At 45.3% G+C, this 17,031-nt stretch overlaps 1 protein-coding gene across 3 annotated transcripts in view; it reads left to right on the forward strand.

Moving 5' to 3' along the window:
* Bicc1 (BicC family RNA binding protein 1) overlaps positions 1-17,031 on the forward strand; it is a 218,674-nt gene that overhangs the window by 171,380 nt on the left and 30,263 nt on the right. For all 3 annotated transcript variants that reach the window (XM_041656541.1, XM_041656542.1, XM_041656543.1), the window contains exons 4-8: positions 10,906-10,985; positions 12,689-12,847; positions 13,872-13,925; positions 14,382-14,576; positions 14,923-15,174. In XM_041656541.1, the coding sequence (XP_041512475.1) occupies positions 10,906-10,985; positions 12,689-12,847; positions 13,872-13,925; positions 14,382-14,576; positions 14,923-15,174 (740 nt within the window). The remainder of the gene's footprint in view (positions 1-10,905; positions 10,986-12,688; positions 12,848-13,871; positions 13,926-14,381; positions 14,577-14,922; positions 15,175-17,031) is intronic.

Below are 17,031 nucleotides of genomic sequence, written 5' to 3' on the forward strand. Positions count from 1 at the left end.
CGCCAACCGCGGGACACCTCTGTGACTATGTGACGAGGAACCATTGATCTTTTCAGATGCCGTCACTGAGACCCCTCCCTCATGTTTTCAGGCTATATTTTAGGCTAATTCTTAGGTGGCTCCCAGACACAATGAGGCAAGAGTAGCGTGCAACTTTCCAGATGTTCTTGGCTGGGGGTGGGGGTTGAAGAGGAACAAGAAAAGAACAGGAAACTCTTCATAGAAAAAGTACCATAGGCAGTCTTCTCATCCCATATTGCCCTTGGCTCTCATTTTATTTTGGAAACTGTACTAAAGACAAAGACATGTCTGTGGATGTTTGAAAGAATTCCACGTGCCGTTCCGGGTAGCCATGAGCACAGAACCTTCGCCATCCATCTTTATTCTGATCAAACCTGCCCTTGCATGATTCTTATCCCATCCATCAGCAGATCTCATTCGGTTTCACTGGGGATCTCTGTGTTCAGAGAACAACCATGTTGGAAAATATTCAGAGAAAACAGCACAGCCAATCCCAGGCGATAAAGTTGAGCAAAGTGCGTGGTAAAAACCCTCTCAGAGCTACGCCCCTGAGAAAGCTGGACCGCCGTCGTCCTTAACATGTTAAGGTCTCAGGTTTGAAAAGGATGCTGGCAGCCCTGTATCTGGAAAACTGAAGGCTCTGAATTAAACGCATTTTCTTTTAAATTAGGAGTTTGTAATAGGGGTGAGTAGTGCCCTCTGAATTCTCAAGTTTGAGTATTTTAGCCACACTATAGATGTTTATGATGGGAAATATACAAGAGCCAGGAGCAAAAGTTACACCTATGATTCTGATACTTGGAAGTAATCACTATGAATGTAGTTGTTTTCCTTCCTAGATGTATATGTCCCTGAAAAGAAATAGCACACTAAATCCTTATTAATGGTTCCAGATTACTCGAGACATTTCATACCAGTATGTATAACTTAACTTCATGAAGAATATGAGAGACTTTGCTATATGTACAGTTGGATAAAGCATATTTTTCTTGATTTTATCACCACAGTGATTAAGGTTGAATTTTATTTATGCTTACATAATTGCCATCTTCCCATTGAACTGTTTTTTCATATTCTTCATCCATTTTCCTATGGAATCATTAGTGCTTTTTGTCTTGATTTGTCAAAGTTCTGTGAATTAAAAAAAGATGATTTTCCTTTTAGAAGTGAGAGGGATGACTTCTTATTCATTTTTGGATCTTTTGTGGAGGTTTTTTGTTTTGTTTTTTTGTTTTTGTGTTCTCAGAAAAAGAAAACGTGTAAGGACAGCTTTTACAGTTCCCGTTGTTGAGATACTGAACAGAGTGTTTGGACAAGCGCTCGGTGAAGCTGTTTGTGCTTCGAGGACCGTTTCGAATTGTCCTCCCTCAAAGACACACATCTCCGAAGACTGAGGGCTTAAGGCCCAACTCCCCCTTGGCAGAGTGGGTGACCCCACAGCACAGAGGAACAAGCAGGCCCCCCAGGAGGGAAAGACTGGGGATTGTTTTCAGAATGTGTATTTGTGGTAGAAAATAAACAAAAGGAAACAGCTACTTAGCTAGTTTATAGACCATGGGACTAGTGGAAAAAGAAAGGAAAAAAAAAAACTAGGCACTTTTTAAATGATAGTTTTCCTGAAAGTCCATTTACCTCATTTTAGACATTTTAAAATTTGATGCACGTTTTCAAGTTTCTTGCGATCACAAGGAAGCTTGGAACACAGACTTGAACATACAGGCAGGGAACCTGTTCTGAACTACCCCTTACAATAACATCTGGAACTTTCTCACCAGACAGCACAGAAGTGACCTTCAGGGTCAAGGCCAGTGCCTGGCTGACTGGGTTTTCAGCTTTTTGTCTTTTGTTGTTGTCCTTGATTGTGACTTGAAAGTTTGCAGAACTCGGCAGTTCTGTTCTCAGACTGCTTCCAATAGACCAGACAGAAAGAGGTTGTATGTTTCGTGTGTGTGTGTGTGTGTGTGTGTGTGTGTGTGTGTGTGTTTGAGGTGTCACGTGTTTGTTCACGAGATTCGCTGGCCTCCTCTGTGTGTGTCCCCTTACTCTGTAGTGACAGCCAGCAGTTGTGTATCAGATGTTTTGGGAAGAGTCCCAGCTGTTGTTGACAGACGCATTCTTCCTCGGCTGTGGATGACAGCGCTGTGGCTTCAGACCACAGGCAGGACCCCTGGGGCCTGCCATGTACATGGTGACTTGTGTTCCTTGGAGCGAGTGAAGATTGGTCTTTCTGGCTCTAGCATCTGCCTGCATAACTTGCTCTTATCTCCGCAGTTTCCTGAGGAGGCTTTTTCCTGGCTTAGGCCCCCGTCCCCTCTTCATTTGTGAGAAGGACCTCTGAGGTCAGACTAGGATTCCGTTGCGTTCTAGAGGGACAATATTTAGTTTGGCTGTCTTTGCTATACCCCGACCTGGGTGCCAGGTAATTGCAATGCTTTTTAACACATCACGTGAAATGGTTTGGGCATTGTCCCCCACCCCATCCTTACACCCACATCCGTGAATGTCCCCTGTGCAGTGACATCATTGTGATCCTTGTGCAGACTCCCCATTCTGATATTTCCAGATTTCCTCCTGGCGGTTGCTTTCCTTGCCTCCTTCTTCCCAGAATCCTCTTCCTTATCTCTGGAATATAGAAGAGCTGTTGCAAAAGCTGAGTTGGGCTGTGTTTCTAGCTCCCTGCTCCTCTGCAGCTTTGGCTGTGTTAAACACCTGTCTCCCACCTGCACGTCACCTCTGAGGTTAGTTCATGCCACCGTGAATAGGAGGGTTCATGTGATAAGTCCCCTCCCCGCCATGATTCCATTCTCACTCTGTGGGGACATCTGCTGCTGATTGTTTTCTTCTGCTGTGCCCTGATTCTGCTTCATATTTTGTTTGCATTCTCTTGTTCTTTTCTGAGTTTACGTCTGGGTTTCCCTGAGTCTCTATAACTCCATTTTGGATTAAATAGACGGCTTTGGTAAGTCACTCAGGACTCCTGGTGGAGAAGAGGCACATGCGACCTCTGGTCATCTCTCTTTCTCATACCCCCCCTTTCTCCTGAGGTAATGAGGTCAATGGAGAAATTATTATGGATTGGTATTTTCGTATTTCCAAATCTTAATTGCTATGTTGAGAAGCTGGTGTTTCATCTACAAAAGGCCTTACTCACCTTCTAGTTACCTGTGCGTCTCCCTAGGCTCCTAGATCCTTCTGTCTGAGTGAAAAGGGGCCCGTAGACTCCACCTTGGCCTTGTGGATATACCCCCTGCCATCTCCTTTTGTCTCGCTAAAGCCTTGCCACAGTTTAGGTGCTGGGGACACCTGTCTCTAAGCAGAGCTGAACAGTTGAGTGGACAGATGTCTCAGGGGTGTTCCTTGTATTCTCTCTTGTGGCTCCGTGTGTCACCAACATGTCACAGATGCAGTTTCTTTGTTGAGTTTGAACATCCTTCTTCCAAATACAGCCTTGATAGGAGCCTGGGACGGGCCTCTGCGGCATCCACACGGATCGTGGGTACCAGTGGGAGCCTTATTCCCATGAAAACTAGGGTTTTGTATTTAAAGTGTATTTGATTTCATACCATTTGCTTTTGCTGTCTCGTTGGCTACTAAGGGGGTAATTTTTTCTGTTTTAAACCAAGGTAGGCAACAAGGGCCATACCTTACCTGAGCATCGTGTTAAGAGGACCCCTACTGTGGGACACTGTAGGTGATTTGTCCCTCCTTATGCCAGGTGTGTCATCTGACACGTCTGTGCCGCTCACCAACGTTCCGCCTCAAATGCGGGGTCTGGCCCTTCCCGTCCCCTCCACAATATGTTCTTCTTACATCCTAACTCCGTTTATTGGGCTTCCTGTTGGGAAAGAACATTATTCGACTGATTCCAGAATCTGTACTACCGGCTGCAGAACAAGTGTGGTATGCATTGTTTTTTGTGTGGAGTGCACACTTCCTTTTTATTCTTGCAGAATCATCTGTAGTCGGGGCTAATCAATCAGCTTAGGTTTTTTTTTTTTCTTTTTGATAAAAGTGAGCTACTGCTAAGGTCCTCGGTTCATGTAAAACTTTTATTTAAAAAGCAAGTGCCCTGCTCGGTTGTTCGTCAACTTGGCACAAGCTAGAGCTGTCTGAGAGAAGGGGATGTCAGTTGAGAAAATGCTTCTCTAAGACCAGCCTATCTGCAAGCCTGTAGTGCATTTTCTTGATAATGATTGACGTGAGAGGATCCAGCTCACTGTGGATGGTGCCACCCCTCATCCTGGGTTCCATAAGAAAGCAGACTAAGCAGGCCATGAGGAGCAGAACCGATAAGCAGCACCCGTCCATGCTCTCTGCATCACCCCCGCCCTTGAGTTCCTGCCTTGACTTCCCTCAGTGACAGACTTAAACTACAAGCTGAAGTAAACATCTCCGGTTGCTGTTGTTGGTGTGTTTTCTCACTGCAAGTCTGTCTCTGAGGACTCTAGAGGGAAACTGACCTGCTCCGCAGTCAATATGGGCAGCTGCCAGTCACCCTCAAGTTGCGTTCACTTCTGCTGCTCACCAGACTGGCTTGCCAACCTAAAGGAAAAGCGATCAGCTCAGCAAAAGGGTCAGTGGTATCTCAGCTGGGTCTAGGTTCAAGGAAAAGTGTGAAGTCAAATCCTGTCAGCCCATGAGATGTAATACGTTTGTTTTGTGCCTGTCAAAGCACGTTGTTGGGAAATACTAGTGGGGCAAGCTCCGCTTTCCATCAACTTCGATACAAGATCACACGTTAGTGAATATAGCCGAAGAGAAGGCCCAGCTGTGGCCTGGGAAGCCAGCTGTTGATCCACACCAGCTGTTCATCCATACCAGCTATACCGCCAGGCTGCTCTCCCTCCCTCAGCTGGGGCGGGGGGCCTTCTGCCAACACCTTAGCATCCGTGTTCTTGGAAGTACCTTAGAGGCTAGATAACCAAATAGAACAGGACAACCCCAAGTGCAAAACAGAGATATTGGGTTGGTTTCGGTTATTTTTAAGAACATTATGTGGTCCAGGGGTGAGAAGTCTGTATGGCTTCTGTACAAGACCCTAGGTCAGTCCCCGGCAACTGTGTCAGAGACTCAAGGTGCCCCGTAAGTTCAGCTCCAGGGGGCTGCAGGGCCTCCATGAGACTCACATGTGCCATTCATTCACATGCCACACACACACAATTAATAATAAAAGTAACCTTTTTATTTAAAGTGACTTGTAATAGACACCTTAAAGGCATTATAGTGTTACTTCACACGAAAGCAATGTCGACTCTCAAGGAAGCTTAGCAGCGGTCTGAGGCCGTTCTTTTCCTCTCGCTGTCCCTGAAACTCCTGACGGCAGCTTAACGGAGGCATGATTTGTTTTCAGTCCTTGGTTCCTTCAGCTCACACGCTTGAGCAGAAGAACATGATGGCAGGAGCGTGCGTGTGTGTGTATACGTTTGTGTATGTGTATGCATGTATGTGTGTATGTATGTATGTGTGTGTGAGTATTTGTGTGCAAGTGTGTTTGCAGGGGACAGCTGTTCTTGTCACCATGGATTGGAAGCAGAGAGTTTACAGAAAGGGGCCAGGGGTAATATTTTCCAGACGGCTCAAACCCTGTGATCTCTTTGCTCCACTTAGCAAACTTCTCACAAACTCCCAGACAGCTCCACCAACTGGGGAGCAGCAGCATTAAAACAAACAAACAACAAAACAAACCGGGGGCTAGGGGACCTTTCAGATTCAAAGCATAGTACCACATTTTCTGCGTTCACCCTCCCTCTCTCCCCCTTCTCTTTCTTTTTCCCTCTCCCCCTTCTCTCTACCTTTTTGTCATCTCATCCCCCACTTTCCCCTCCCTTTTCCCTTCACCTCTTCTCTCCCCTCAACAGTCTTTCAGAGAGTCTCAGTGACTTTTCTATTATCACAGAGCTTGTTCATGGCTACTTTGGGATTGACTAGGGAGTCCACATATTGTCCTCACCATATGAGAAGAGTCTGAGCTGACTGCAGAGTCAAGACTTTAGAAGTGGGATAGTCTGTGTTTGGTATTCAGGCTCTTCTGTGCCTTCTCTCTGAGGTCAGTCTACACCCTTTGGAGACCTAGGGCTTTCTTTTCTTTTCTTTTCTTTTTTTTTTTTTGAGCCGTCAATATATATTTATTTTTGGACAAAAATTCTAAGTTTAAGACCACAGCCTTGCTGGGAAGTTGTGGCGCATGCCTTTAATCCCAGAACTCAGGAGGCAGAGGCAGACAGATCTCTGTGAGTTTGAGGCCAGTCTGGTCTATACAGTAAGTTCCATAACAGTCTCCAAAGCTATGAGAAACCCTGTACCCCGCCCCCACCAAAAGGCTGTAGCCTTGTTTATATGGATTCCCCATATTTGGAAATTTGGCTATGATCACACAACCCAGAATGCACCCAATCTCTTATCCACCTATCTGGGACCTTAAATCTGAAATGTTTTGAAATCCAGATCTCCTTGAATGTGCTTCATACAGAAAGCACAAAGCGCTTATAGCCGAGCCGGTATGATGGTTACACTCCAAGACAGGCATGCAAAAGCAGCACAGACAAGCTGCTTCTTACTCTGCATCTAGGGAGCACATGAAACCCATGAAATTTGTGCTTAAATTTGCTCCTGTTCCTCAGTCATCTCATCAGATGGGGCTGCAGATGCCCAAATCTGAAGAAGAGATGCAAACACTCGCAGTTCCATGTGCTTCAGGTAAACAACATCAGTATCAGTTACTTAACTGCTGCTGTGACAGAACATGGCAGACAGAAGCCACTTAGAGAAGGAAGAGTTGCTTTTGGCCAATAGTTCCAGTCAGGGGGGAGAGTCCACAATGGCAAGGAAGCTATGACCAGAGCAGGAAACTGAGCAATCACGTCTTCAATCATAAACATGGAGTGAAAAAGAGTGACCTGGAAGTAGGGTGAAGCTCTGAGTCCTCAAAGCCCATCCCTGGTGACATACTTCCTCCTGCAAGGCTGGAACTCAAAATTCCAAAATTTTGAAGCCAAAACAGTGCCACCTACTGGGGATCAAGGGTTAAATTCTGTGAGCCTGTGGGGGACATTTCTGATTCTAACCACCGTAATACTCCACTTTTAAAAAGCCATTATGCTTCAAGTAACCACATTAACTGCTGTGGATGGCAATGTATTTCACGCTGACCACTTCTGACAGTCCAGCGCCTTCTCCTGTGCCTCTACCCCCTCCCCACGTTGACTAGACAGTGACAGAGTTCAGACAGATTTGAGAAGTTATACCTGAAACAAAAATGAAAAGACATCAGAGCCAGGAGAAAGCAAATTCCTCACACTGATCTCGTCTTCATGAGTTTAAGGCTGGATGGATGCCTTGGTAGAATGTACCAGCACCTCCTACTTTCAGACCAGGATGTGAGATCTAAAAGGATGACCTTTATTTGGGGTGTTGTGCATGAAAGTGATGGGCTCAGCCAGACAAGCAGTTGCCTGTCTGTCACTAACAGAACAGACAGTGAATAAAAGACTGAAGTTTGGGGCACAGTGGGGGTGGGGTGATGCGGAACCCAAGAGCATCTTCTTAAAACCACTGCAAAGCTTCACATACACTTGTGGAGTGTCTCAGCTCTCCACAATGCTTACTGAAAAACACATTCGCGGTGTTCTCCCAAAAATCATCACTGACTTATCAAACTTACATATGGGAGCTCTGCAGACCAGGACCCATTTTCTTTTCTCTGCTGTGGCATTCACACAGCACAGCTACAATCCTCTAGTGAGGGATGGTTGCTGTCTCGTCTCCTCTCTTCCACAGGAAGTGACACCCCTGAAAGACAGGAGCCAATGGGGGCTGTTGGAATAGGAAAATCAATGCCCTTGGATATTCAGATTAGGCCTGATCAGAATAGTCAAAGCCAGAATTATTTTGGGGAAGCCCAGAGCAAATGGTCTCCTTGGAAATCAAGTGTCCAAGTCTGTGGCCCCTGTGAGGACATTTTCTACAGGAGAGAGCTGTCAGTCTGTTCAGCAGTACTGTAGGTGTGGACGACTTGCTTGGTTTTGCAACATCCATGGAGTTGGGCATCAAAGGACCACTTTCCAACAAGAGCAGGGGCTCAGTAACAGGACTTCGGAGATGATTGGAAACTGCACAGATATGGCTAAGTTGAATAATAATTCACTTTCTGACCACTAGATGGTGGTCATTCACTTCAAAAATTTGCTATTGAGGCTTTTTATTTTTCCTTTTGCTTACAGTTCTGTTGTTGGAAAGAGGGTAGACAACCAAATTATCCTTAAACTGAGAGTCTCTGGTCCTCGACTGGTGCAAGGGTATGAGAATTATAATGTGGTTATTCAGCCTGTGAAGTAACAGGTTTATACATTAATATACTGTCCTCCCCCTCCCCCCGTGTCTGTGTGTGTGTCTAAAATTAATTTATATTCTGCAAAATCACTTTGTCACATGTATTGGACCAGTACATAGCGATTACATGAATATTCTTGTGGTTTTATCTGGTTTTCATTGTGGATTTAAGAATTCCCTGGATAAGCCAGTCCATATACTGTGAATGAGCATGGCACGTATGTGTTCTAAGGAACACCAGGTTCTCCAGGCCTGGTGGTTGTTGGGTTCTCAAGTATTGTGGCAGAAACAGGAAGCAAAGCGGAGGACCATTGAGACTGGAATCTGAAGGCGTTCCAGAGGTTACCTCATATAGGCATCCTAAGGGAAGTGTGTGAAAAAGCAAGCTGGGCCTGTGCAGGAGGCTTTGGGGAATGGGCAGTGAGGATAGCTGGGATGAGATAGGGTTCTCTCCTTGCTCCTGTGTGCCTGCGTTTAGGTCCCTTAGTCTTAGAACATATGGAACACAGTTTTGAAAGTTTTGAGCAACCTTAAAGCCATTGCAAGTGTCCAAGGTGGGATTAAAAGACAGGATAAGGAGAGACTTAGGAGCAGAGCAGTAGTGAGGGGGCTGGTTCCGTGAGGTTCGGCTGCAAGTATCACCCCAGGGGCCAAGGTTCCCCCAAACTCCGCATTCCAAAGCTGCAGGATGTTGTCTGCGGCGATCTCATATCCAGGTTGGGTAGACTTGAGAACATGGGCTTCTTCTCCTTTCCGTTCGTCCCTGGCCTTGTTCCACCTCAAAAAGTGGGATGTGTTTGATGGAATTGAATTTGACCTACAGAGTAGGCTGGAGGGATCCTGATATGGGGGAGATGTGTATAGTCCAGGTATAGACCCTACCCAGTGGTATGGGTCCTTAACCTGGAGAATTCCTGCTTTGGAAGAACAAAAGGACTTGGGCAGAAGGCGTGGTGATTGTTGAAGCTACCTGGATGTTTACTGATCTCTGTCCTGTACTGGACAGAAAGGCCTCAGTTGTCTCATTGATAATGACAGATTGCGGATCCTGACCAAAGTACCCATTTCTTGACTTTATCACTGTCGCAAATGGGCATGGAACTCTCCACTTACCCCAGGTCTTGATCTGCACCAGACTGGCCAGTAAGGTGTCAGAACACCAAGACTACTAAATTCTGGGATCCCCATGAAGGAGAAGGGGAAACACACCCTAGCCAATAGACTTGTGCTGAACAACCCACCCCCACCCCACAGCACCCCACCCGCACCCCACAGCACCCCACCCCCACCCCACAGCACCCCACCCGCACCCCACAGCACCCCACCCCACCCCACAGCACCCCACCCGCACCCCACCCGCACCCCACAGCACCCTGCCCCATCTGCTGGAAGATGGTAGCTGTATCTCACCTTCTCTCCAATTCCCCTTAGCAAGCCTGACAGGCCTCTCCCCTCCCTGCAGCTGCATCTCTGATTCCTTCATCTTACGTTCTATTTTCTTCCTCACGATAATCAGTTATAAGGTATAAAATCGTTTATTTAAGGTGCTTTGCCTCCTTGCATCTCACTCAAGCTCTGTATGTGTTGGGGAGCTGTCTTTACTGATACAGTCCCCAGTCCTCGGTCCCGTGAAGGCTTCTGAATGACTGAACACTTCCCCATTTAATACTCAGTGAAATAAACAACACACGGTGTGTATTAGCTACTCAGAAGGAACTCCGGATAAATATGAAATATTCCCGAGTGGACTTTGTGGTTCTGTAAACGTTGACTTGTGAGGATATTTTCTTTTCTTTTCTTTTCTTTTTTGGTTTTTCGAGACAGGGTTTCTCTGTGGCTTTGGAGCCTGTCCTGGAACTAGCTCTGTAGACCAGGCTGGTCTCGAACTCACAGAGATCTGCCTGCTTCTGCCTCCCGAGTGCTGGGATTAAAGGCGTGTGCCACCATCGCCCGGCATTATTATTTTTTTGGAGATATTTTCTATAACAAATCATCACATTTTAAATTCTGGATCCAGAGTTGGAAGACATTGTATTATAGGACCAGGTCTAAGTCCTATAAAGAACCACCCTGGTTTTCTAGGGCAAGGTACAGATGTTGTTTTCCCTTTTTAAAAACCCAACCAACCAAATAAACAAACAAATAAAAAAACGGTCACAAAGCTATAGCTTGGATTAAACAAATTACTGTCTTATCTTTAGAATGGGACCAGGACTATAGCAAGAACTTAATTTGCAAGTCAAATTCATAGATACCTTATTTTATTTCACAATGGCATGATTTGCTTATTTTGCAAAAAAAAATAAAGTTAAATTGTTCATCCAGTTTTCAGAAGAGGAAGAAAACACATTCACAAATGTTTGAGTCCTTTCCTGTGATTATGATTGCAGTGAAGATCACACACATACAATGCAGTGCATACTGGGTTTATTGTGCCATGTTTTTTTTTTTTTTTTTTTTTTTTTTTTTTTTTTTTTATTGCGGCCGTGGTCTTAAAGCAGGGAGTTTAGGAAGGTGTGAAAGTCTCATGCAAGCCTTCCTTCCTTTTCATTCCAGATCCCCACATCAAGGTGTCTGGCAAGAAAGATGACGTAAAAGCCGCCAAAGAAATGATCATGTCTGTCTTAGACACAAAAGTAAGTGAACAGAGGGCTCTCGACTGCAAGGACCCTCCATGCTATGCTGGTACCCAAGAACTGTGTGGCAAAGGGAAAACCAGCAAAAAGAAATATGGACGGTTTGAACAGGCACACATGATCCTGCTCGGGGGAAGGAAGGCAGAGAAGGTGCTTAGTTTAAAGGGTTTCTACCATGTCAGGTAATTAACAAATGTATGTGTATAGATTATATGTGACTGCATATACAGATATATGCTGTACATCTGTACCATCTTCAGAAAGATACATTGGTCCCCGTTAGTACAGGGTAAGTAACAAAGATGCCAGAAATGATCACATGTGCTCTTCTGAAGTCATAGGAGCCCCCCCCCACCGTGTGTGTGCATGTGTATGCGCATGCCCAGCATACAACATGCCTAGATGTTTGATCCACAGCAAGTTCATACAAAAGCAACCATGACCAAAGCTGAACACCTGTACGCATACACTCGTTTGTGATGCTGTTTCTCTCAGCACACAGAAGTCTGAAGCCCTTGCTGTATGCCAGGCACTTTAGATCCTACAAACAGTCATTTGTTTTATCCTGAAAGGAACTCGCTACAGTGATGTCAAATAATTTGGCCAGCATTCCAAAGCTGGTAACTGGGGAGGTGGTTCAAATCCTGACTGCTGTTAAATCCTCCCCCCCCCCCCCCCCCCGTACTACTTTGTATTTTGCGGAACTATTTCTGATCTTACCATCCTGTGTTTTGTTTCTGGGTTTGTTTTTGTTCTCTATCTTTTTTTTTTAATTTTAAGAATCATTTACCCAGCAATTATTAAATATTTTAGTATTTGTTTCTCCCCTAGGAAGGGGGACATTTTCTTGTACTTCAAGGGCGAAGGTGAAAGAAGTTAAGCTTAAAGATAAAAATATTTTGGGCACAAGCCAAAAATTTATGATTTCAGGAGGTTTTTAAAATGACTGCTATTTTAACAACTTCAGTCTTCCTGTTTAGGAATGCCATTAATGGTCTTGACGACTCAAAAAGATTTTACATCGGTCCCGATAGCATTACATTAAATTCCCCGGATGCCAGTTTGACACCATCGCCTTTCTCTTCCCCATGCCTGAGATTTTACACTTTCTGTGATGTGACTGAGCCTCTATTGTGGGGTTCACTGACTCAAGCCTTCACTGCTGGAGTCCATACCTTGGAGTTCTCTACTTTTCCCTTCTGCTGGAATAAGGGGTGGCCACATAAGCTTGGATAGCAATGTAGCACCTTCTGCGTAGGGGGCAGGGTAGTATGTGTTGTCAATGCTTGTGTGACCTCAGTGGGGGCTTTATTTCTAGTTATGGTTCCCCAACATCATAGTTCCACCATCCAACATTGCACCTTTAGTCATGTGATTCACCTTTCTTTTGTTATTTGAACTGTTTCATGAATAATGCCTTGAAAAGAAAAAAAACTGAATAACTCATTTTTGTAGCTGACTGTATTTAATTTTTCTGAAAACGTATTGTGGTTAAAAAAATTTGTCACCTTCTTCTGATGAATTTGTCACGAAACGAGACTTCTCCTTAATGAGGAAGCTGAAGGAGATTTGTTAGGTCGAGATTATCCTGTTGAGAAATCTGTAGCTTCCCCCAGAGTCCGTCTCTGTTCATGCCTAAGTGCCATAAGGGCAGAGTGTTTGGCGTCGCTAATGCATCAGGAACCAACCCTGCTTCTGCGCAGAGCAACCGTGTCACGTTGAAGATGGACGTCTCACACACAGAGCACTCACATGTCATTGGCAAAGGCGGTAACAACATCAAAAAGGTGATGGAGGAGACGGGCTGCCACATCCACTTTCCCGATTCCAACAGGAACAACCAGGCGGAGAAAAGCAACCAGGTGACTCGTCTCCCCACACCCTTGAGTTTCAGTAGGCAAATCCCTTCTAAGAGATGAGGGGATGAGGGCAAAGAACAGCCAGAGTCATCTACAGATGGCAGGCATTGTGGGTGGTGTGCTCTTGGCGCCCCTGGAGACGGAGGTACTTTGCTGCTATAGATCTATAGTTCTCTGCTTACCCTCTACATAGTAGAAACCAGGGGTGGGGTAAGACCTGAGAGAATCTGTCAGGCTTGCCTCACCCCAGGAGCCCTGTCCAGTGTGTGGGTTCTGTCCTCACAGTGGAGAAAAGTGGTCCTCCCTCTGAGAGCCAGTGCCTAGGTGCCCTATGTCCTCACACTGGTGGGATTATAGCTGTTGGCTTAGACATACTCCTGGGGGCAGCTTCCCTTTAGAAGTCATGGGTTCACAGGCAAGCACTTCTGGTCCTTGAAGGCTGCACGCTACTGCTGTGTTATTTAGATATGTTCTCTCTTGTCGGTTAATCTCATAATGGGAGTCTGTCAGCTCTGAGGGTGAACCAGGGAGTGACGTTGTGCTTGCGCGTCTCTGAGGCCAGGTAGAAAGCCTTGCTTAAAGGCACAGGCATTATAAATACCTGATGGTGGCTGTGACACGCTGTGAGGCCCAGGTATCTATGGACAGAGCAGGAGAGGCAGACACTAAAGCTGAGATTATCTACCAGCTGGTGCGGATGAAGAAGGCCGATGGCTAAGAGCCCTATGCATCCATGTCATTGCTGTTAACACCTAATTGACACAAAGAGACTTTAAACAAAGGGAGGAAAGTGCTGTGGACAAAAATAATGTTAACAGTGTTAGCACGGTTTCCTTGGAGCTGCTGGCTGTGTCTAAGTCCAAGTGGTAACGTAGATCAATGGCCTTGAGGGTCTCAAGGGCCTCATTAAAATCAAATGTGCCTTCCATGCAGCTGTGCTCTTGTATTGAGCAGGAAGGGTGTGGCTGCCTAGGAAGGCCGATGCGGGCTTGAATGGTAGAGTAAGCCTTGTTCCCTTATTTTACAGGTGTCTATAGCAGGACAGCCAGCAGGAGTAGAATCTGCCCGGGCGAGGATTCGGGTAACTTTACCAATCTCTGCGATTGTTCTTACAGGCCCAACACATTTACATGACAAGGGGGCTGAAATAGCATTATTTACCATTTGGTAACCAAGTCCCATTTTCAGTAAGCAGGAGACACTGGGTCAGGGTGCCTTCATGAGCATGCTGACCTCTGTTAGCTGGTGTCGGTGGGAGGCATTCTGAGTCAGTATTTAGACCACATCATCCTAAGTTTATTTATAAATGCTTCTCAATCAGAGACTTTCTGGAAGTGTTCGGCTTTCGCCTGGCTCAGTGACCGAGTGCCACAGGCCAAAGGCTCCTTCCACTAGGAAACACTGGATCTCAGCCCTTGCATGAAGACAGTTCATGTCTCAGAACCCATCTTTAGAGAAGAGCAAAGGGACTTGATGCCCCCCCCCACGCCCCACTCCTCTCAGACTCCCCACGTCACTGTTGCTTTGGTTCTCTTAGGAGCTGCTTCCTTTGGTGCTGATGTTTGAATTACCCATTGCTGGAATTCTCCAACCGGTCCCGGATCCCAACGCCCCCTCCATCCAGCGCATCTCACAGACGTACAGCATTTCCGTGTCATTTAAGCAGAGGTCTCGAATGTATGGTGCTACTGTCATAGTGCGGGGGTCTCAGAATAACACAGATGCTGTGAAGGTGGGTGACTTAAAGTCGTGCAAAAACACACAACATGCAAGTGTCTTTCTTTCCTTTGTTCTTCCTATGCTGATCTTAAATGCACGATTCTCCTGCCTCAGCCTCCCAGGCTGCTGGGATTATAGATAGACATATGCTACCACATCCAGTACAAGTTTTATGCTTGTGATTAGCAGACTCATTGGTTTCCAGAATTTTCCTTTGTGCTACTTATGGGCCCCATAGAACATGCTACCGGCGTCCTCATAGTTGTTGGAGGTGCCATAGGAACATTGCCTATGTGGGCTGGGCGGTTGTATTTGATGGGATTGCTACGCTCCTCCCACAGTCTGCCCTTCTCTGCTAGGAAGGAACAGCCATGCTATTGGAACACCTTGCGGGAAGCTTGGCATCTGCCATCCCCGTGAGCACACAACTGGACATTGCCGCCCAGCATCACCTCTTCATGATGGGCCGGAACGGGAGCAACGTCAAACATATCATGCAAAGGACAGGGGCACAGATCCACTTTCCTGACCCCGGCAACCCACAGAAGAAATCCACCGTCTACCTCCAGGGCACCATCGAGTCTGTCTGCCTGGCAAGGCAATATCTCATGGTAAGGCTGCTCCAGTTAGCTTTGTGATGTTCTCCTTGAACTTCTTGGCCTACCACGGGGTTTCCACCCTGACTCTGCAAACCTGCTATTTAAGAAAGCAGTTTTGAGGTCCAGCCAAACAGGAAACATTCCTGGTAAAAGGGAGTAGACCGGAGACTAAGGGCCATTGTGCCCCCACAGGCTCCACTCCATTGCATAGGGAAACAATTTTCTTATATTTTTCTTAGCTTAGACTAAACACAGACGAGATTTGAGTAGAAGGCGACTGTTTGCATCTGACATGGGATACTGGTGTGTAGTTTGAACCTTAAACAGAAAACTAAAAATACTGTTTAAAGGTCATCTTCAAAGACTGAGGGGATGGATGGCTCAGTTGGCAGCCACGTGTCCGTAATCCCAGGACTGGAGAAACAGGCACAAGTAGATTCCTGAGGACGGATTGCCGGTCAGGATGCAGTGACATGGCTCCCCAGAAGTCACTGGACAAGGAAGGGCGCGTGATCTGAACCTCAGTGTGGTGGAGAATGTTTTTGCTAATATACTAAAGTATAATTTGCTAATATACTAAAGTCAGACACTGAAGGATTTTTCCAAAGTAAAAGTTAGGTGCAGCCTAACCTATGACATCCAGATTCATTAAAGAGGCACAGTCTCAATAATAATAATAATAATAATAATAATAATAATAATAATAATAATAATTGCTGATCAGACAGTATAGCCTAATCTGTGAGATCTAAGTTTATTAAAGAGGCATAGTTTCAGTAATAATAATAATAATAATAATAATAATAATAAATTTCTGGTTAGACAGTATAGCCTAATTTGTGATCCAGGTTCATTAAAGAGACATGGTCTCATTATTATTATTATTATTATTTGGAGAGCAGCCAATAAAGGAAAACACCTGCCTTCCTTGACCTTTGGCCATCACATATACCCACACATACATAAAAACTTGCCTTAGGTGATCTGAAACATTTGTATATTTAATAAATGCCCTATATAAATAAAAAATACTATTTCACTAATGAATTTGAATGCTACGAAAAGAAAAAGCTCAGTTACATCATTCAGAAGCACTCTCGTTTATGGCATTTCTCTCCTCCTGTGTTTATTTGAAACCCTGGCGGGTGGGGGTTGGTGTGTAGTAACAGCAGACGGCATATTGCTGGGCTGGCAGAGACTCTCAGAAACAGATTGCCCTCACATTCGACATGTGCCTTCGGTGACATTTGCGTCCACAAGCATCAGGCGTGCCCTATTAACTTGCAGAATTCATCTCTTTATAGAGCCGAAAACTCAGATTCGTATTGTTGATTCCACCCCCTGACAGATGATACTGCTTATACTCCATCGTACTAATATGAGATTTACTAATTCTCTTTTTGTGAAGGTTGGTTTTCACAGCCATGTTTGGTTGTCTCATCATTAATGCGTGAGCCGTGGGACGTATTTACAGACAGGAACCCCCACAGCTACCCTTCATTGTGTCTTCTTTTCCAAGGGCTTTAGATGTTGTTTTTAAGCTCAGGATGCTTGAAAAAGTTCACAGATTCATATTCCTACTCTGACCACACCTGCCAAAAGTATAAATGTACTTTGAAAGGCACTATTATCCAATACTGAAAAAAAAGGGAAAAGGAAATTCAAAGGTTTTAACAACTTTTTTTTCTCCCTATCTATACAAAAGTCACTTTTGTTAGTGAAGGGGCACAACCTGCTCCATTTTGATCCCAGTGTGCTTAGCGTTGTCTACTACATGTGAACAAAATCCAGCAACCAAGGACTTGAGCTGAGCAGCATTCCATGCAGGAGGAAGAGAAGTTTTGTGGCCCCTGGCTGTAGACAAGGAGG

Source organism: Microtus oregoni, unplaced genomic scaffold (assembly GCF_018167655.1).
Source record: "Microtus oregoni isolate MIOR12 unplaced genomic scaffold, Mior012 000007F_ref0000211, whole genome shotgun sequence".
NCBI lineage: Eukaryota > Metazoa > Chordata > Mammalia > Rodentia > Cricetidae > Microtus > Microtus oregoni.